The following is a 20,697-nucleotide window of genomic DNA, read 5'->3' as shown; positions in this document are numbered from 1 at the left end:
CTGCAGTAATCTGGAGAGCTTGGGGTTTGGTCCTCTGGGAGTGCGGCTTGCCCCTGCTTAGGCACGTGGAACACAGACTGACTATCCTCTATCGGTCCTGAGGGATTTGTGGGTGATGGCTGCATCCCCCCCCCCCTGAAAAAGCATCTGTAGCTAGTGGGTATCTTGTGTTTCAGGCTCTTGGAGCCTGACTAAAAGACAGCCTGAGGAGACCATCTTCTAGATCACATGCTAGAGGCAGGGGGCAGAAAATTTTCTCCAGTGTCCAGCTGCTTGGGAAGCTGATGGTAGGTAGACACCTGACAGGATTTTAAGTACAGTCTTAATGTATAGGAGTCACTTAGGAATCTGAAATGACTTTGGAAGTTTCTTGGGCCAGAATTTAGGTCCCCCCCCCTCCAAAAATATTTTTTCTCTTTAATTTTTGCCACACCGATTGTGGTGGCCCTCTTAGATTTTTCAGTCAATTTCAATCTACCTCCATCTGTCTCAAAAACAACTCAATTTGACTGTCAGTAGAAATGGACTCCCCAGACTATTTTGTTCCTCTTATCATGCCAAATTTGTAATGGATGGTTGACTGAGGAGCATCCATGTGCCATGGGGCACTTGAGGAGGGTGGGAGCACCAGGATTAGCCTCTTCTGGTCCCTCCAAAGGGTTGGAGTAGCAGTTTGCTCGATTGTGGGGTCAGAAAGCCCTTCCAGAGTTCCTTGAAAGCAACTCAGTGTTGGCAAAATGCAAGCGTTCAGATTACTTCTGAACTCATGAGGAGACAGGATGTGACCCTGTAGAGATATAAAGAGGTTCAGGGCTTTTGACTCCAAATTTGTGAGTTTATTTGAAGCTTATCAGAAGTTTAAAGAAGCATCTGGAGTTTCTCAGGTGCTGGCTCGGGGGGATTGCCTTACACAACATTCAGTTCCACGAGCTGGGTAGACTTTTTTAATTGGTCAGATTTAGTAGAAATTCTTATGGTTTCCCTGCAGGAATTAAATTTCGATCCCTGCAGAAGTCCACAGCTCAAACTTCTCTATTAAGCAGTTCTAAAACCCAGTCCACATGTTTTCCTTCCCATCTGGAGTTCACCATGATGCTGACAGCCTTGCCCCATCTTAAGGTCCCTCCGGCATGTCCCAATGCTTTGTTCAAATTATATCCAATGGCTCTGGATTTTTAGCAGCTTTTTTTCACTGCCTAAAGTGGATTTTTTGGTAGTGCAACTTTCTAAGTGTACTTCACTTCCTAGTGAAGGCAGAGTGAATTTGAAGGATGCATAGGGTCAGAGGGTGGATCTCGTACTCAAGAGGCAGTTTGAGGCTTTAGCCTTGGGTCTTAAGACAGCCACCGCATCCTCAGGTGTGCGCTTGCCATAAAATGTTGGGTTCTTGCTGTGCAAGAGGGTGCTTTACCCCAAGTGTTGCTATTGGGGGTGGACTATAACCAATGTTGTATATGGCAGTGGTCCCCCAACCCTGTCCTGGAGGACCACCATCCAGGCATGTTTTCAGAATAGTCCTAATGAATATGCAAGGGGCAGATTTGCATGCCTGTCACCTCCATTATATGCAGATCTCTCTCAAGTATATTCATTAGGGCTATCCTGAAAACTTGACTGGCTGGTCCTCCAGGACAGGGTTGGGGACCACTGCTATACAGTCTTTTTAGAGCAGGGGTGTCAAACTCAATCACATAAGCGGCCAAAATCGACACAGGCTAAGTCGAGGGCCTAATTTTCTATTAAGATACTTAGTCTTAGAAGTATAGATCCTGCCTTGCTCTGAGACACCTGTGGCGCAGTCAGGTACTTCTGTGGAGCGCCCTGTTCCAACCTAGCTTTTACATTGGGACTGGGTCCTTCTGCCTGCAAATGGATTCTGAGGCAGCATGGTGAGGAGCTTAGAGTACTACTGGGACCATGGCTGCACAGTCAGGCACTTAGATGCGACACAGTCATCGAGGGCCACATAAAACGGTCAGGCGGGCCGGATTTGGCTCCCGGGCCTTGTGTTTGACATGTGTGGTTTAGAGTAATGAGCAAAGTCCCTGCTTGCTTTATTTCTGCCTACAGAATGCTTTGAATCAGACAGTGGGCAGGTGATTCAGCATCTAAGACTACCTTGAGCAGACTTCCCTTTAATAGGCAAATGCTTTTTGGCAAAGGATTAGATGACCTCATGGCTAGTGTCACGGACAAGTTGTTCCCAAGTCTCTGCCTGACAGTAGGTCACAGAGAGGTCTGGTAGGAGTGCTTTTTTAGTGGTTACAGGAGGTCTAACCATTCGGCAAGCTCCACAGTGCAGAGACCCTTTCACAGATCTCATCAGAGGTTTGGAGGCTCCAAACAAGCACAGACATAAGGGTCCTGCTTAGTAGTCTCCACCAAGAAGGCCCAGTGATGCCAGGCTACTGGTCAAGCTCCTGAGTTCTGTGAGGCTTGGAATCGGATTAGCTCAGACAAATGGGTGCTAGATGTAATTTGATGGTTGCAAGCTTGAGTCTGGTCATCCGCCTCGAGTTTCTTTGTGGATTCCCTGGCCAGTAAGCCAGAGAAAGCTGCCAAAATCCAGGTGACGATAAAGTGTCTAATTGACATTCAGTAAAACTTATGACAATGGAAACAGGTTACAGGTATCAACCGATATATCAAAAACGAACAGCCCTCATATAACCCACCTGAGTGCAAACAGCACCATGAAGCCTGTCCCAGATGCAGACTTGGTTTGGGCATATACACTATATACTTCATTGTGTCCAGAAAGCCTGCAGACCGATTCTAGATCTTAAATGTCGATGCATGCCTGAGTGCGTGTTTGGTAATGGCTTTGGTTTCACTGGGGGAGTTCTAGCCTTGCTGGATTTGAAGCTTACTTGCATATTCCCATCTTCTGGAACACATGAAGTTTTTCAGGTTCCATGTACTGGAGAGATGTTTTCAGTTCTCTGCACTACTTTTCGGAAGTTCTGTTTAGATTAGCTATGGCACCTTGTACCTTTTTCTACTTGTGACCCTGGGCAAGTAACTTAATCCTCCACCACTTCAGGTACATTAGACAGATTGAGCCCACTGGGACAGATGGGGGAAAATGCACAAAACTGGGCAAAGGGTGACCTACAATTGGATGGCTGGATGTGTTGAAAGCAACCATGGGGATGACGCTGGAGGACCTTACTGGGACTAGCACAAAACCAATCTTCTTTTTAGATCTGTAATTCATCAAGTCGCTAAGATTCGAGCATGAGTCAATGACACTAGTCGCCTGGGAAAGCCTCCAAGGCTGCTGTTTCCAGATGGCGTCGTATGTCCTATTGTTTCTGCATAGTGACAGTAACAGCCTCTGATTTTCGTTGAAGGCACATTCCACAAGAAGTGTGGCTTTATGGGTGGAGTCCTGGGCTACAATGCCTGAGACTTGTAGGGCAGCTCCATACTTTACAAAAAAATTGAGTAGACACAACTTTTTAGGTCATCTGTGCTTCAAGCAGTCTCATCTGCCCTGCCCTAGATTCAGGGGACTGGTCCCTATAGTTCAGACTACTGTACCCTTTGCACTGGAGAGGAAGATTTTGTTTCTTAACCTTAATACCCTTTCCAGTAGATGAGTTCAGTAGTCCTGGATGGCCTGCCCTTTTGGAGTACGCCTGCTTAAGGTCTTGGTTATATTGTGGCGTTCCATATGTTTGTCTTTAGGCAGCCAAGAAGTAAATGCTCATGGGATGCCCATCTAACAGAGATGGAGTGATACAATAGCTCTCTATCAAAAGCTTATAAGAAGCAAGAAATGTGTATAAATGTTGGTGCTGGTTGCAGTCAATAAATTATCAAACCTTAATTCATAAATACTCACATTAAGATACAACAATCTTATACTAATCTCCTTCAAAGTAGTTCCATTGGGCTGCCACACACTTCCTCCAACAGTTCTGCCACTGTTGGAAGCAGTGCTGGATCACCTCTTTTGAGATTGCTCGCAACTGGTCTGTCACATTCTGCATGATGTCTTCTCTTGACTGAAATCTGGTCCCTTTCAAGATCGTACCCATAAATTCAGGACTCATCACCAGTGATCACTGTGCTGAGGAAGTTGGGATCACTGTTCAGTCTTTAGCATGTCCTAAGCGATCTACAAATGGAGTTGCTTCTGCTCGATCATTAGCAGCTTTGGCATGAACTTTGCTGAAATTCTCTTGAAGCCCAAATCCTCAGTCAAAATGAAATGAACGGATCAACACTGATACTCGCCTCATCTGCAAGTTCACTGATCGTGATTTGATGATCCTGCATCACCAGGGCCCTCACTTGGTCAATGACAAATCTCATTTCTGGATGTTGAGGGCCTACCAGAACGTGCTTCACTCTCCACTGATGTATGGCCATCTCTGAAGCAGTTGTACCACTTCTTTATCTGTGTAGTGTCCATTGCTTCATCCCTGAAGGCCTGTTGAATCTTGAGGATCATTTCCACTTAGGAATCGCCAAGCTTTACACAAAATTTAATGCAGTAGCATTGTTCAACTTTTTCTGTCATTTTGTCGAAAATGAAAATCGAATGGCGCTCACTTAGTTCCTCACTCATTGGTGGTCTGCCGGCGGCTGACAGCTTCTGTAGGTGGGAAAACATTCAAGCATGCGCATTAGTCGCCTACATACGTGCACCAAACCATGCCTCCCTACCTTTATTGGATTACGCAAGAAAAATTAAGGTCTGATACTTTTTGAACAGCCCTCATATAACCCACCTGAGTGCAAACAGCACCAACATTTATACAACACTTCTTGCTTCTTATAAGCTTTTGATAGAGAGCTATTATATCACTTCATCTCTGTTAGATGGGCATCCCTTGAGCATTTACTTCTTGGCTGCCTAAAGACAAACCATCGAACATCAAAATATAACCAAGATCTCCTATTCCACCTCAGTTATGGAATGTATCCATTTGATTACTTATTTTGATTGCAGAGCAGAACAAAATTGACTGTCAGAGTTCCCTATGTTCTTGTTCTTTCTCGTATTTAAAAGTTATCCATTGCTTTGGTATGAACTGCTCAGTGACACAAGGAGGCGGAACTGAAGAATGTGTGCCTTCTGCAAGTTTGTTTTTTTCCTGTAATTAGGGGGATAAAACCTATAGTTTAGACTACTGTATCCATCAACTGGAAAGATTATCAAGTTAAGAACCTACTCTTCTTATTGCTATTTTTGGCAGAAGATGCCTCAACATGTAGAACGTTTGAAGCACCGTCAGAGTAGATGAGAGAAATTCAGCATTCAGTATCCTGCTAGACCAGCCCAGACTAGGTTGTTCCCCTGTCTAACAGATGGCAGAGAAATTGAAGATTCTAATGACAACTATAGTAGGTTATGTAGGCAGGACTCTCATTTCTTTGGAGACACTGCTTGGTGCTATCCAACTTACCCCTCCCCTAAAGTTGTGAAAACACATGTGGCATTTTTAACTACTTTTATTGGACTTCAGATGTGACTTTAGGCTTCCAGTGTCAGTGAATATTTGATCCTCAAGTATCCAATAGATCTTCAGCATCTTTGGGTTCGTTTCTGTTTGCATTATATAGACTACATGGAGTGTGTCCAGATTGATTAAATAAATAGCCTTTTTTAGCTTATAGCATGGGGAAATTTCATTTGTAACTGACCATGAAATGTTCCTATGTTTTGCTACCATGTCAGCCGTGGGCAGGAACCTGGTTAATGTGAACCCTGACTCTGGCAGCTAGGTGGTGGGATGAGATATGAACCCATCACTTTCCCCTTCAAATTATAGACCAAATACTGCAGTCCTTTTGCACATTTCCATAGTAGACATGGAAGCCTAACCTGGCATCTTATAGTAAAGCATCCATAAACGATATGAACTATAGTGTGCCCATAAGTTTTGGAGACCAGCATGGATCATTAGGGTTGCCACAGGAAAACTTACAACCTCTTTTACAAAGCCGCGCTAGTGGCTGTGCTGTGCTAATGGCCCCGAAGCCCATAGAGATTTAAAGGGCTTCGGGGCCGTTGCAGCGCGGCTTTGTAAAAGAGGCAGTAAGTTGGAAAACTGTGCAAATTGAAGTTTCCCCCATGAATTTTATTGTGCTTGATCAGAAAATCTTTAACATTTTTGTAAAGCTCATCCTGGGGTCCTTGCCCTTATTACATAAAGCTCCATTTTTTTTTTTTCTTACAATTTGCTATTTTTGCTTAATGGAGCAAATTTCTTGGTATTATTGCTATAACTTTTTTGTTTTCACACTCAGCAATGATACATCGATAAGACATTTTATGTCAAGTCTGTTCTATTGAGAGAGAACAATAAATCAGTACAGAAATACTAGGTTCTCCAATATCTGATTATAACAAGTGGAATCAGATTCCTTAGAACCCCTCTAATTGGTGTTACAACCACAAAACAATAGGGAAATATTCTCCTGTCATCAATGAAGACATTTTTTTTTTAATTTGTTCATATTTTTTTACAAATTGTTAAACAACAATTTAGTAGAAATAAACAATTGAAATAAGGAACAAATTATACAATTCCACATTGACTAATTCAAAATCCACAAACTGAGAAGAGAGAATCCATCACCTCCAAAGGAAGTTGGTTTTCAGGAATGGTTCATAACTAAATCATATTACAGAGTGCAGTTAGATTTAATTAACTAACTGCCTGGTTGAGAGACTCCAAGGAGGCCTCTAAGTTCTTTCAGCTGCCTCAAGAAAAAATTTCAACTGATCAGGGTCATTAAATATATACTTTATCTAGTACTCTGATAGGCAACGCAGCATTTACAAGGAAAACGTAACTGGAAAGTTGCTCCCATACTCAAAGTTAACTGACCGATAAGCCAGGAATTTCTTCCATCTGGCTTGCGTCCATTTCAAAACATCAGGAAATATTGAAATTTTGAAGCCATGAAATTCCAAATTATCAGTCTTATAGAATAGACAAAACTGCCTCCTTATCCTGGAGAAAAACGAAGGTTACCAGTAAGGTTGCTCTAGTAACTATTTCTTCTTGTTTAGATGTTTCCAACATACCAGTGAGATCCAAATCTCCTGGTACAGTTTCTTTGCCTTTATCTTCTTTAGGAATATTTAAATAATATAGCTTTTGTAACGGTGGCATATTATTTTCAGGAAATTCAATACTAATTTTAAGAAGGAATGAAAAGTTTCTGTTTGAAATTTGGATACCGGAAAATTTAAAAGTCTAAGGTTCAAACTTCTATTGGCATTTTCTATTTTCCTAATAAACAGGCACTTTTCCTTCAATTGTGAATTAAGAGACCTTCAGTTCTGCCATTGATTTTTCTAAATTGTCCATTCTATCACCTATTTTTGAAATTTCTCTTCAAAAGTTTTTAATTGAATGTTAATGTTCTGTACTGAGGAAACAAATTGAGAGCATACCGTATGTAGAGATTCCAGTCCACTCTAAATCGCTTCCATGTCGATCACCTCAGGTCTTGTTAAAGAGCAGGAATTAGAGATTCCAGTCCACTCTAAATCGCTTCCATGTCGATCACCTCAGGTCTTGTTAAAGAGCAGGAATTAGAGATTCCAGGAACTACCCCAATGGGTTCCACCGCCTCCTTTCCTGCTTCAATGCAGGTTTCAGTTCCTCCGTCCTCTGTTGGCTATAAAGAAGTCGACAAGCTGTGAACCGCATCCGGGGTCAGGAGTAAAATCTGCAATGCCAACGGAAACATCAGCTCTGGAGCCTCCTGCGGTGCTGACGGCGTCCCCAACATCCTCCTGGGACGCGGAGGAACTCCAGGTCCTTGTGGGCTGAGTGACACCTCGCCCTCCAAGACTGAGGTCTGCCCACCTTGGTCAGCAGATAAGCCTGATCCAACCGGGACGGCGTATGTTGTTGTTGCCACCTGCTGCAACAAAGAAGTAGCAGAGGAGGCTGGAAGAACGCCCCTCTGTTTGCCCCTGCGCTTGGGCATAGCAAGAGGTAAAAATATTGATAGAAATGCAAGTAGCCAGTGAAGTGCAGGAGCGACTCAGACGCGACTCACTCTTGTCAAGCCATCTTTATATCTCTCATCAATGAAGACATTTTATGCAAAAAATATAGCAGTATTTTATTAAATGAACCTTTAATATCTGCACTTTATTGTGGGGAAAATAACAAACTTTTGAGTGCAGAGTGAGACCTTGTTTCAAGGAGTTGGAACAGCTTTGCAAGCTTTGTCCTGACTATCTCAAGAAGAATGCTTGTGTGTTTGGAATGCCATTGGTAGATAATTACACCAAAGTGGGCATTAAATTATTATTTTTTTTTATTTTCTGATCAAGCACAATCCTTTATTCTCTGTCTGTCCAGCTTTAGGTTTTTCTGGACAGCCCTAACAGATCATGAAGATCTGAATGATTCTTAAAATTCTAATCACTTCACAGTACTTTGAAATGGTTTATATTGACTCTTTTTGAAAGCAATTGGTACTATATACATGTCTCCCTCCTGCTGTCTATCTTTCTTTCTCTCTCCCTACTCCCTGTGCAGCAGCAGCATTTCCCTCCCCCCCTCCACTTCCCTGTGCAGCAGCAGCGTATTTCCCTCCCCATTTCCTTTTTTTCCTCTTTTTCCTCCTCCTCAATAGTTGTCTGTCCTATTACCTGCCTCCTCCGTCTCCAGCTGTCCTTTACCATTGCTTCTCCCTCTCTAATTTTCCAGTTAATACTCCGCAGCCGCCGCTGCGGCTTACAACCGCCGACAGCCACCGCTGCCGATATTCCCTCGGGGGAAATCTCACACATGCGTACTCCTACCTGCGGTGCCCTACAGCGCACAGAAAATGGGAGTACGCAAGTGGAAGTGCGCATGCGCGCTTAGGGCTTTATTATATTATATAAAGACATTTAATGATTTTCAAATGTGGACTTTAAGGGCTCCTTTTACGAAGCCGCGTTAGCAGCATTATCGTATGTGACTTATCACGCGCTAACCCCCGCACTAGCCGAAAAACTACCACCTGCTCAAGAGGAGGCGATAGCGGTTAACGTGACTGGCAGTTTAGCGCGCGCTATTACGCGTGTTAAACCGCTAACGCGGCTTCGTAAAAGGAGCTCTTAAGTCTCTAGAATGTAAAGCACTTCTATAATTTTACTAACTTGTAAAAATCATTTTCATAAATATTTCATAAGGTCATTAATATTTAATAAGGCTGCAAGTTAGATTTGTCTATAGCAGGGGTGTCTAACCTGCAGCCCGAGGGCCACATGCGGCCCCGTGAAGTATTTTGTGCGGCCCCAGTCGAGTGTGATGCAGTGTCTTCCTCTGCTGCTCCCGGGTGTTTACTGTCTTGCCGGCTCCCTCCTCTGTCTTGCTGCAGCGTTTGGGTGGCCCCAGAAAAAATTTTTTTCAGCCAATGCAGCCCAGGGAAGCCAAAAGGTTGGACACCCCTGGTCTATAGATTACACTTTCCTCTAGCATTATTTTGAATTTTGGTTTTTCCCTATCCTCTGTATGGTAGGGCAAAACATTGGCAAGAGCAGGCTAGCCTCTCGTGATAAAACAATGAAATGGAGTACCGTATTTTCACGCATATAATGCGCGCGTTATACGTGTTTTTACAAACCGTGCATAACCTTGCGCGGTATACGCGTGAGCGCGTTGTACAAAATTTTTTTTACATAGTTCCCTCCCCGCAGGACCGCTCGCACCCCCACCCCGAAGGACCGCTCGCACGCACTCCCACCCGCACCCCCACCCCGAAGGACCGCTCGCACGCACTCCCACCCGCACCCCCACCCCGAAGGACTGCTCGCACGCACTCCCACCCGCACCCCCACCCTGAAGGTCCGCTCGCACCCCCACAGCCTTCCGACCCCCCCCCCCATCATGTAAAAGCTCCTACCGGTGTCCTGCTGCTTCCTCTTGGTGGTCCCGACACCCGACATGATCAGGGGCAAGAGGGAGCTCAAGCCCTCTTGCCCCAGCCAACCGCAGCACCCCTGACATGATCGGGGCAAGAGGGAGCTCAAGCCCTCTTGCCCCCCCGACTCCTCGACACGATCGGGGCAAAAGGGAGCCCAAGCCCTCTTGCCCTGCCGACTCCCCAACTCCCCGACAATATCGGGCCAGGAGGGAGCCCAAACCCTCCTGGCCACGGCGACCCCCTGCCCCCACTCCGCACTACATTACAGGCAGGAGGGATCCCAGGCCCTCCTGCCCTCGACGCAAACCCCTCCCCCCCAACGACCGCCTCCCCCCAAGAACCTCCAACCGCTCCCCCAGCTGACCCACGACCCCCCTGGCCGACCCTCCCACCCCCCTTCCCTGTACCTTTGTGTAGTTGGCCGGACAGACGGGAGTCAAACTCGCCTGTCCGGCAGGCAGCCAACGACGGAATGAGGCAGGATTGGCCCATCCGTCCCAAAGCTCCGCCTACTGGTGGGGCCTAAGGCGCCTGGGCCAATCAGAATAGGCCCGGGAGCCTTAGGTCCCACCTGGGGGCGGGGCCTCAGGCACATGGGCCCAACCCGACCATGTGCCCAAGGCTCCGCCCCCAGGAGGGACCTAAGGCTCCCTGGCCTATTCTGATTGGTCTAGGTGCCTTAGGCCCCACCAGTAGGCGGAGCTTTGGGATGGATGGGCCAATCCGGCCTCATTCCGTCGTTGGCTGCCTGCCGGACAGGCGGGTTTGGCTCCCGTCTGTCCGGCCAACTACACAAAGGTGCGGGGAAGGGGGGTGGGGGTGTCATGGGGGGTCGGCCAGGGGGGTCGCGGGTCGGCTGGGGGGGCAGTCGGAGGTTCTTGGGGGGAGGGGGGTTTGCGTCGAGAGCAGGAGGGCCTGGGATCCCTCCTGCCCGTAATGTAGTGCGGGGTGGGGGTAGGGGGTCGCCGTGGCCAGGAGGGTTTGGGCTCCCTCCTGGCCCGAACAACTAGCGGGGGGGGGGGGGGGCGCCAGGGCCAGGAGGATTTGGGCTCCCTCCTGGCCCGATATTGTCGGGGAGTTGGGGAGTCGGCGGGCAAGAGGGCTTGGGCTCCCTTTTGCCCCGATCGTGTCGGAGAGTCGGGGGGGGTTAAGAGGGCTTGAGCTCCCTTTTGTCCCGATCGTGTCGGGGGTGCCGCGGTTGGCTGGGGCAAGAGGGCTTGAGCTCCCTCTTACCCTGATCGTGTCGGGGAGTCGGGACCGCCAAGAGGAAGCAGCAGGACACCGGTAGGAGCTTCTACATGATGGGGGGGTCGTGAGGCTGTGGGGGTGCGAGCGGTCCTTCAGGGTGGGGGTGGGGGTGCGGGTGGGAGTACATACGAGCGGTCCTTCGGGGTGCGGGTGCGTGCGAGCGATCCTTCGGGGTGGGGGTGCGATCGGTCCTGCGGGGGGGGGGGGGGGTGAATCGGATGTCGGGGGGGCATCAGGCTTTCAGGGTGGGGACAGGACTTCAAGGGGGAGAGGAAAGTCGGGGCGGGCGAAAGGAGAGTCGGGGTGGCCAGTGGAGAGTCGGGGCGGGCGAAAGGAGAGTCGGGCAGCATGCGCGGTATACGGGTGTGCGCGGTATATAAAAATTTCTGTACATAAATTTGTGTTTTTCGCGCGCTATACCCGTGTGCGCGTTTTACACGGGTGCGCGTTATCTACGTGAAAATACGGTACTTCTAGTTTTTGAAGTGTGGTTTAACAGTTTGTCACTACCTTGCTGAATGAACTAAGGCTGCTTAAGTGGTGGGATCCAAAGAAGCTAGTCCCCAAGCTTGGTTTTTCTGTTTATACAGTAGCTTAAGTTGCCTGAGCTCACTTTTATAAAATAGGAGCCCTGAGCTCTAACTCGTCCTTCTGCAAACAGGATCTAAAACTCCAAAAACATGCAGTTTCCATAAATAAGCTTGTTGTGTGATCTTGGTCTTGTTTTTCTCTGCCTCTTTAGTGTATCTGTCTGTTTCAGAATGCCCTGCAACACAATACCCTTCTGCAGTTTAGGATTTGTTTTTGAAGGTTATCCATATTACTCATTGGTAAACAATGCAGAATCAGTGAGGCAACAGTGGCCAAGTTGAAGCAAATAGATTATGCTAGCAGAATTGTGAAGCTGTTGGTTGCTGAATCAGGGCTGGAGCCAGGAACTGGAGGCAGTCCAGACCTAAAGTGTTTTGGGTTTTTTTTTATTGGGGGAGGAGCATAGAAGGGAGATCTGGGTAGCATTAAACTGTCTGATCAGCCTTTCTGTTGCTGTGACTCTTCTATACAGATCCTGTTGGGCTCTGCTGTTCCTGCATTGTATGCCGACATGGATTTACCTTGCCTGTTTTTCTAATCTTTTTTTTTTTTTTTTCTTCTGTCTCCTTTTTGGGAGGTCCCTTTTTTTTTTTGGTTTGTAATTTCATTCTGTTGCAAGGCTAAGTGATGTTGCTGGCAGCAGAATGTAAGAATAGCAGCTTTATTACATTGTGGCACTGTTAGTATTGCAGATGGGCTAGGAAAGAGTGGGTGGGTATTTGTTTATGGATGTATGGCATTTCTACCCTGGAAAGAGTGCACAGCTGATTAGCAGTGACTTCAGCTTGCTGTTCAATGGGACTTTGGGTGTGACATACAAACTTTTAAAATTCCGGCTTCTGTCTGGTCAAAGCAGACTTGCAAGACACAGAAGGAGCTGTTGCAAGCAGGATGCTTTTCCCTACCTCTGTGCAAGACTCTCCTCGTGGCCTTCCAGACACAAATGACCTGTGCCTTGGCCTACAATCTCTCAGCATGTCGGGGTGGGACAGACCATGGAGCACCCAGGACTCTGAAACTGCAACACAGACCAGCACACCATCTGGTAAGACGAGCACGTGACAACAGCAGTTGCTTTAATCCTGTGGGCCTCTCCCTTTTCATATCTTTCCTCCTATCCTTCTACTTGAAGTGCTGTACTATTTTATATGCAGAGGTGGATACATTATAATAAGGAAACTAATGTTCATATTGTAAACAATTTTTCAGAAGACAACGCTGTACAAAGCATATGTAATTTCTTGCTGTCTTACATTTTCCCAGGGGTGTGTTTGGGGATTTTGTGTGCGTTTGTTTTGGTTTTTTGCAATTCATGTCTTGACTTAGTTTATATTGCAGGTGGCTTTTTTCCATGAGTTATCTGGCTGGGAAGAATAGGGGAAGAATGCAATAATTTTATATATTTGTAATGAAAGTAATCTGTACTGCAAAAATTGAAATAAGTTAATAGTAACTTGTAAAAAGAGCAGCCATTGATAATGCTAACCAGGGCAGATTTGACTTAAAATCTACACCAACAAGCAGATCGGTCCAATTTATTGCCAGCCACCTGATATGGCCGCATTTTGCCCACAGGATGATTGGTAATTGGACTGATATGCTTCCTTTATTTTATTTGGACTGATCTGTCTGTTCGAATTGTGACAGATCTGTGCTGCCTCCCTTTTTTTTTCCTCTTAAAGGTAGGTACACTTTTTTTTTTAAAGATTTTCTCTTCAGATTCATAAACACATTGATGGCGATGGATCTTGGCCACTTAGTATAGATGCAAATAACATGTGAATCTGTTGGGTAAACCAGCTCTAGTTAAACTAATGGTTTGAAGCATTTTGCCATGATGTAGTCAAAACTACCAGACAAGCTTTTAAAATGTTAAGTGTTGCTTTTGCATTTTATAAAAATTCTGTAAACTTGTGAAAGACGATTGCTGTCAAGTTACCATAAGAATCTTAAAATATTAGGTGATATAATTAGCTGTTTTCATTTGTCTTTAGTCTGCAAAGACTTTTCTGCATTTGTAGAATATTTTGGGAATTCCATTCTAAACTGCTGTAAAATGGTTTTCCCCGTCAGTAGGTAGAATAGGTGATCTTCAAGAAATATCTGGTCATGGTTTTAATGTGTTATCTTGTCCTCAAAGTTATATTCTTATGTAACAGGACTGGTTGTCTTGACCAGCAGGTAAAACCCTTATTAGCTAAGAGTGTTGTAGAGAGCCCACTGTTTTTGTTTTCATGCTCCACCCTCCGCTGGATGTTTGAGGATGCCTAGAACTCCTGAAACTGGCTCTGGCCCTGGAATATCCTCCGACTACAGCAGGGGTGTCAGTCGGTCCTCGAGGGCCGCAATCCAGTTGGATTTTCAGGATTTCCCCAATGAATATGCATGAGATCTCTTTGCATACAATGAAAGTAGTGCATGCAGATAGATCTCATGCATATTCATTGGGGAAATCCTGAAAACCTAACTGGATTGCGGCCCTCAAAGACCGACTGACACCCCTGCTGTAGTCGTAGGATATTCCAGGGCCAGAGCCAGTTTCAGGAGCTCTAGGCATCCCCAAACATCCAGTTATTGTTCCTTTGTGGCTTCTAAGAAACAGCAATGATGCCAAGATAGCAGCTGCTCCCCTGAGGGTTGGGGGTAGGCTGACAGAGTACTGGCATGCTTGGACACCGATCTCAAGATTGGTGGGTGCTGGATGTCATTTTGGAGGGGTTCAAACTAGAACTCTACTGGCCCCTCCCAGACCTCTTTCTCACTTATCTGGCAGGGAAGCTTGTAAAGGCGGCTTGGGTGTGGGTGATGATTCAGAAGTTCATTGCTCTAGGAACCATACTGCAAGGAGAATGGGGCTTGGGCAGATACTGCAATGTTCTTTCCCAGACTCAGACTAGATACTGATTCTGGATCTAAAGTTAGTCAGCTCAGGCCTCAAAATTCCCCACTTCACATGGAAGTGCTGCAGTCTCTCATTGGCTCGGTTGTGCCTAGGGAATACCTTACCTCTCTGAATCTTAACAGAGGCATACTTCCATAATCCCATCTTTTCTGGATCACAGTTTCAAGGTTCCATATTCTGAACAAGCATTTCCAATTCTCTGCTCTTCCTTTTGGCTTAGCAATAATAGCACCACAAACCTTTACCAATGTGACTGTGGTGGCAACACACCTCGGCAAAGTGGGAATTCAGGTGAATCTTTGACTGGATGATTGAATACTAAGTGCCTTCAAAGGAACAAGAGAGTGACGACAGTGGATTGTGATCTAGCTCTTATGGATGTTGAGCTGGATAGTCAACTTGAGGAAGTCACTTGATCTGACTCAGACCCTGGAATACCTGGGAATCTGTTTTGAAACAGAACAGAGTCTTCCTCCCAGAAGCGCATAGAACAGAGGCTTCCTCCCAGAAGCGCACAGAATGAAGCTCCATGAGGCAAATTAGGGAGATTCTCAGCCTACCAGCCCTCATAGATTGTGGCAGTATCTTCAACTGCTAGGATCCATGGTATCCTAGGTAAGAGCACACTTGTGCTCTCTTGTTGTTGTTATTGAGATGTTTGTTTATTATGGTTCATTAAGATTTTGATTGTTATAGAATTTTATTAGAATTGTTACTATGAGATGTTGATTATAGTATTTTTATGAAAAAAATTATATTTTTCGCTCTATAAAAACACACCCTAGATTTAGAGGAAGAAAACAAGAAAAAATCATTCTGAACCTAATATATACTAGGCTCTGCACCTAGCCCCCTCACTCCCTGCCAGGCTCTGTACCCTGTCACAAAAAAATCAATTTTCTACCTTTTGTTGTCTGGTCATTATTCAAGTCATGTTGTGGTCCCAGGCTCTGATAACTCACTTACCAGAGTCTCCTTTCTTCTTCCCTTCCCTTCCCGCCCTCTATCCCGGAAGCTGAAGACAGGCACCTCCCCCTAGCGGTCTGAGACGGGAGAGGACCAGAGGCCAAAGAGGGGCCCAACAGTCGAAAACAGCCATCCAGGAAGAAGGCAAACTATGAAGAAGGCAGGCCCTGATGTCAGATTCAATCCACACATGACACTCAGACAGGCACCAATCAACCACGCAGCCATCAGATGCAGCGCAGCTCCGCCAATGTGAAAAGGAGCTGTGTTGAAATTGGAGTCCTACCGCCACCGTAGCATGTTCCTTCTGCCACGGTCCTGCCCCTCCTCTGATGTACGGGATCGCAGCAGAGGGAACATGCAGCAGGGCTCCGATTTTGTCATTGGCGGAGCTGTGCTGCACCTGATGGAGGGAGGAAAGGAACAGTGAGCCAGATCTGGGCGACAGCAGGAATTGTTTGGCGGGCCACGTTTTATTGATCCACAGACCTGACATGTCTGATTTAAAGGTACGGGGGAAGGGGGGGTTGATTGGTTATATTCGCTCCATAAGATGCACCCTTATTTCCACCCACTTTTTTTGGGGGGGAGGGGGGAATGCATCTTATGGAGCGAAAAATACGGTAGTTAACTTTTGCTGCTCTTTCCTTTCCTATTTTTAAATGGATGAATTATATATTGTAAATCGCTTGGATCCTTTTTAGGCTGTTATACGGTATATAAAGTTTTTAATAATATAAACAAGCTCTTCAGGTGTCACTCCATTCAAGGTGGTCGCTGCAATTGGACACACTGGATCTCCTTCCATGGCAAGGCATGGAGAACCCTAGATTGGTGGCTGGAACCACGGGGAATGCTGATATGCATCTCCCAGTGGACAGTTTATTTGGCTGGGGAGCACATTGCGAGGGACATCTGCTGCAAGGTACTCTGGCCTATCTCAGAGGAAGTGGTCAAATCAACTGTTTGGATAGTTGACGCCTTTGAACCCTGGGCTCTGAAAGAAAGGCAGTCTGGAGTCTTTTCAGACAACATGACTACAGTAACCTATGTAAACAGGCAAGGAGGCACCAAGAGTGCAATGTGAAAGCTCACCTATACTTTTGGTGGGCAGAAGCCCTCTCTTGCCATCTTGGTGGCTCATGTAGCTAGGTTGGAGAATGTGCAGGAGGATTTTTAAGTTGGCATCCCTTGGATCCTTGGGAGTGGTCTCTGAGGGCCTTTGACAGCAAAGGCACCTGGGGGTGGCAGACATTTGACTTCATTGCCTCGGCCTCCACAAAAAAGGTGGCTTGTTTCTTCAGCCAAAGGTATGAGACTGGAAGCACCAGGGTGAATTCTCCTGATCCAAGCCTGGCCTGCGGAGGAGCTCTTGTATGTGTTTTCCCCATGGCTAGTGATCAGCAGAATGCTTTGGGTCAGAATGCACCCAGGTTGAGTGATTCTGGTAGCTCCAGATTGGCCAAGGTGTCCATGGTACACAGACTTAGTATATCTGCAGAAGAATGAGGCTCTCGGGCTTCCTTGTCGTTCGAATCTTATCACAGGTTCTGGAGCACTTTGGTCTTACAGTATGGCTCTTTTAGTGCATTGCCTTAGGGCACAGGTGTCTAAGTCGGTCCTCGAGGGCCGCAATCCAGTCGGGTTTTCAGGATTTCCCCAATGAATATGCATTGAAAGCAGTGCATGCACATAGATCTCAGGCATATTCGTTGGGGAAATCTTGAAAACCCGACTGGATTGCGGCCCTCGAGGATCGACTTTGACACCCCTGCCTTAGGGTATAAAAGCTATTCAACTGAAGTCATTGCCAAGCTCCTGAGGTCTAAAACAGTCCATGTTAGTGGCCTGCATACAAGTGTTTCTGGAATTGATGTAAGAATGCTCGGACTTGGTGATCACACCAGTTATCCCAGGACAAGCAGGCAGGTATTCTCACAAGTGGGTGATGTCATCCGACAGAGCCTCGATGCGGACGCCTCACAAGCAGACTTGCTTGAAGAAACACTAAGTTTTGAGTCGCCCGCACCGCGCATGGACGAGTGCCTTCCCGCCTGCGCATGTGCAAGTGCCTTCCCGCCCAGCGCAGGGCGCATCTCCTCAGTTCTTACTTTTCTGTGGAGCCGAGAATCCCGTCTTTGACTCTCTGCGTGAAGTAATTTCACTTGTGCCTTCTCTACGACCGCGGTTTTGTGTTATTTTTGTCACGAATTGCTGTTTTTCTTTATTCTTTTCTTTAAAAAAATTATATATATTTTCTTCCGTTCATTCGACCGGGCAGGCCTTGCAGCCGTAGCTCCGTGGCTTTGATCTTGCGGTGGCTCTTTTTCGGCCTATGTCCTGGCCTGCAACCGGTTTTAAAGTGTTCAAGTGCCAGCGCGCGATTTCCCTCACAGACCCTCATCGATGCTGTCTTCAGTGTCTTGGGCATCAACATCTCCCGAAATCGTGCCGGCCTTGCTCAACACTTAAGTCTCATGCTTTTAAGCGTCGTCGTATCCTGTGGGAGCAGCTCTTCAGCATGGAGTCTTCGATGGAACCCTCATCTTCGAAGGGTGCCTCGCCCTCGACTTCATCCGAACCTCTTCCAGCTTCCACAGCTTCCACTCCGAGCCTCATCAAACCTGCCTCGTTTGTACCAGCTCTGTCTTCGACGCCTGCTGAGATGCCTTCCTCTATCTCTTCAGGTCAGATAGGGCAGCAGCCCATTCCCATGGTGGTGCTTAAAGAGTCTAAGGCTTCTAAGTCCAAGCACTCTCACACTGCCTCAAGGGAATACGAGGCCCGTGCAGGTGGTCCCATTAGAGACGCGGATCCATCCTTGCTGGCTTCGTTCCAGACCTTTTTAGAGAAGCAGTTCATTCAGCTCTTTACTACCATGGGGCCAAAGCTTCTCTCACAAATCCAGCCTGGGCATACTGCGGTCTCTGAGGTCGAGCCGCCTCCTATGTCTCAGTCTCATGCACACTCTTTGCAGGGAGCAGAGTCTCTGCGAGTGTCTGGTCTGGCAACTGGGCACCGACAGAAAGGAGCAGATTCTTTGCCATTGCCTCAACGGGAACCCTCACACTTGAAGCAAGGAGCAGAGTTTTGCGAGTGCATCGAGGTTCCTCTTCTCAGCCTCCACTGCTTCGTTCCATAGCCTCCAGCCCTATCCATTCTCTAGGGGCTTCGACTGAGGCACGTTCTCCTCGATCCTCGAGGCCTGCTTCAAGGCACAGCTTGCATCGCAGATCGAGGCATTCATCGAAGCATTTATCCAGGCATGCATCGCCACACCACAAGCAGCCTTTTCTTCAGCTGTCGCCACATCCTCCATCAAGCCTTCTGCTTCCGGACCTCGAGGACCCGGTGGGCTCCATTTCTTCGTCCAGGTCTCTCTTCACTGGGGCAAGCTACCTCGATGTCCTCGAGTCCTTCCTGAGGCACGGCTTTAGCGGATCAACTTTCCTTTTCATCTTTCCTTCATCAGATGGCAGTTGACTTGGATATTCAATTAGATACTGGCTCGAAGTTCTCCAAGGAATATCTCGAGACCATGCATCTTCCCCAACTTCCAGCTGAATCTCTCAGGCTTCCGCTCCATAAGCTTTTGGATCAAATCTTTGTCCGCTGTCTGGAAACTCCTTATACCATTCCAGCTGTTCCTGGCAAACTGGACTATAGGTATAAGACTGTATATCTTAAGGGCTTTGACAATACTCAATTGTCTCACCAATCCCTTCTTGTTGAATCTTAGAACATAAGAACATAAGAAGTTGCCTCCACTGGGTCAGACCAGAGGTCCATTGCGCCCAGCGGTCCGCTCCCGCGACGGCCCATCAGGTCTATGACCTGTGAAGTGGTTCCTGACCATTTCTATAACCTACCTTTGCTTCTATCTGTGCCCCTCAATCCCCTTATCCTTTAGGAACCTATCTAAACCTTCCTTGAACCCCTGTACTTTGCTCTGGCCTATCACAACCTCTGGAAGCGCGTTCCATGTGTCCACCACTATCTGGGTAAAAAAGAACTTCCTAGCATTTGTTCTAAACCTGTCCCCTTTCAATTTCTCCGAGTGACCCGTAGTACTTGTGGTTCCCCACAGTCTGAAGAATCTGTCCCTGTCTACCTTCTCTATGCCCTTCAGGATTTTGAAGGTTTTTTTTCATGTCTCCTCTAAGTCTCCTCTTCCCAGGTGTATGCTACTGTCCCTCCAGGAAGGGAAGGTAAAACGATGGACAGATTTAGTCGTCGCATCTACCAGAATTCGATGATGACCTCAAGAGTCCTCAACTGTAATTTTCATTTCATCACCTATTTTGAGTTCTTTCTTTCCATTCTTCCAAAGTTTATGCCTTATCTGGACTCTCGTATGCACTTTGAGTTCTAAGAAGTCATTGCTTCATTATCTCAACTCCATCTGCATCTTCTCCAGTCATCCTATGATACTTTCGAGTTAACTGCTCGAGCAACTGCTTGCTCTGTGGCCATGCGACATCTTGCTTGGCTTCACACTATCGACATGGATCCTAAACTGCAGGACCGGCTGGCTAAAGTTCCTTGTAGGCAGGCAATGACCTCTTTGAGTCTATCAAGGCAGCCACCAATAAACTATCTGATCATGAGAAGTCTTTTGCATCTATTCTCAGACTGAAGCCGAAGCCGGCTCCTCCTCAACCTAGACGCCTTCCTCAAATCTATCGGCGGCGTTTTCCACCAAAGCCAGGCTCCTGCTACTCGTCAGCCTGTCAAGAGGCAGCATCCACAGAAACAACAAAAGCCTCAGCCGTCTGCTGTACCTAAGGCTCCTCAGCCTTTTTGACTGCCTAGAACAGAGCATAACCTCCGTTGTTCTGCCCTTTCCCGATTTTCCTCCTATCGTAGGTCGTCTCCACCATTTTTAACACCGGTGGACGACGGTTACTACCGACCTCTGGGTCCTTTCCATCATCAGGGAGGGATACTCTCTTCATTTCCATCATGTTCCTCTGGAACATTCAAGAGAGTATCCTTTCAATCCCTCCCAGACTGCCCTTCTTCTTCAGGAAGCTGAAGCTCTACTTCAGCTTCGAGCTATCGAGCCAGTTCCTCTAGCTCAGCAGAACAAGGGTTTT

General features: G+C 46.8%; 1 protein-coding gene across 5 annotated transcripts in view; it reads left to right on the top strand.

The window, feature by feature from the left end:
* Positions 1-20,697, top strand: part of CPEB1 (cytoplasmic polyadenylation element binding protein 1) — a 127,723-nt gene that overhangs the window by 39,711 nt on the left and 67,315 nt on the right. For 4 of the 5 annotated variants that reach the window (XM_033920146.1, XM_033920148.1, XM_033920144.1 and 1 more), the window contains one exon: positions 12,590-12,778. The exons of the other annotated variant lie outside the window; for it this stretch is intronic. In XM_033920146.1, coding sequence (XP_033776037.1) covers positions 12,590-12,778 — 189 coding nt within the window. The remainder of the gene's footprint in view (positions 1-12,589; positions 12,779-20,697) is intronic. 5 annotated transcript variants of the gene reach the window in all.

The sequence above is a fragment of the Geotrypetes seraphini genome, chromosome 14, assembly GCF_902459505.1.
Source record: "Geotrypetes seraphini chromosome 14, aGeoSer1.1, whole genome shotgun sequence".
Classification (NCBI taxonomy): Eukaryota; Metazoa; Chordata; class Amphibia; order Gymnophiona; family Dermophiidae; genus Geotrypetes; species Geotrypetes seraphini.
The sequence above is the reverse complement of the archived record's forward strand: the minus strand, read 5'-3'. Positions and strand labels throughout refer to the sequence as shown.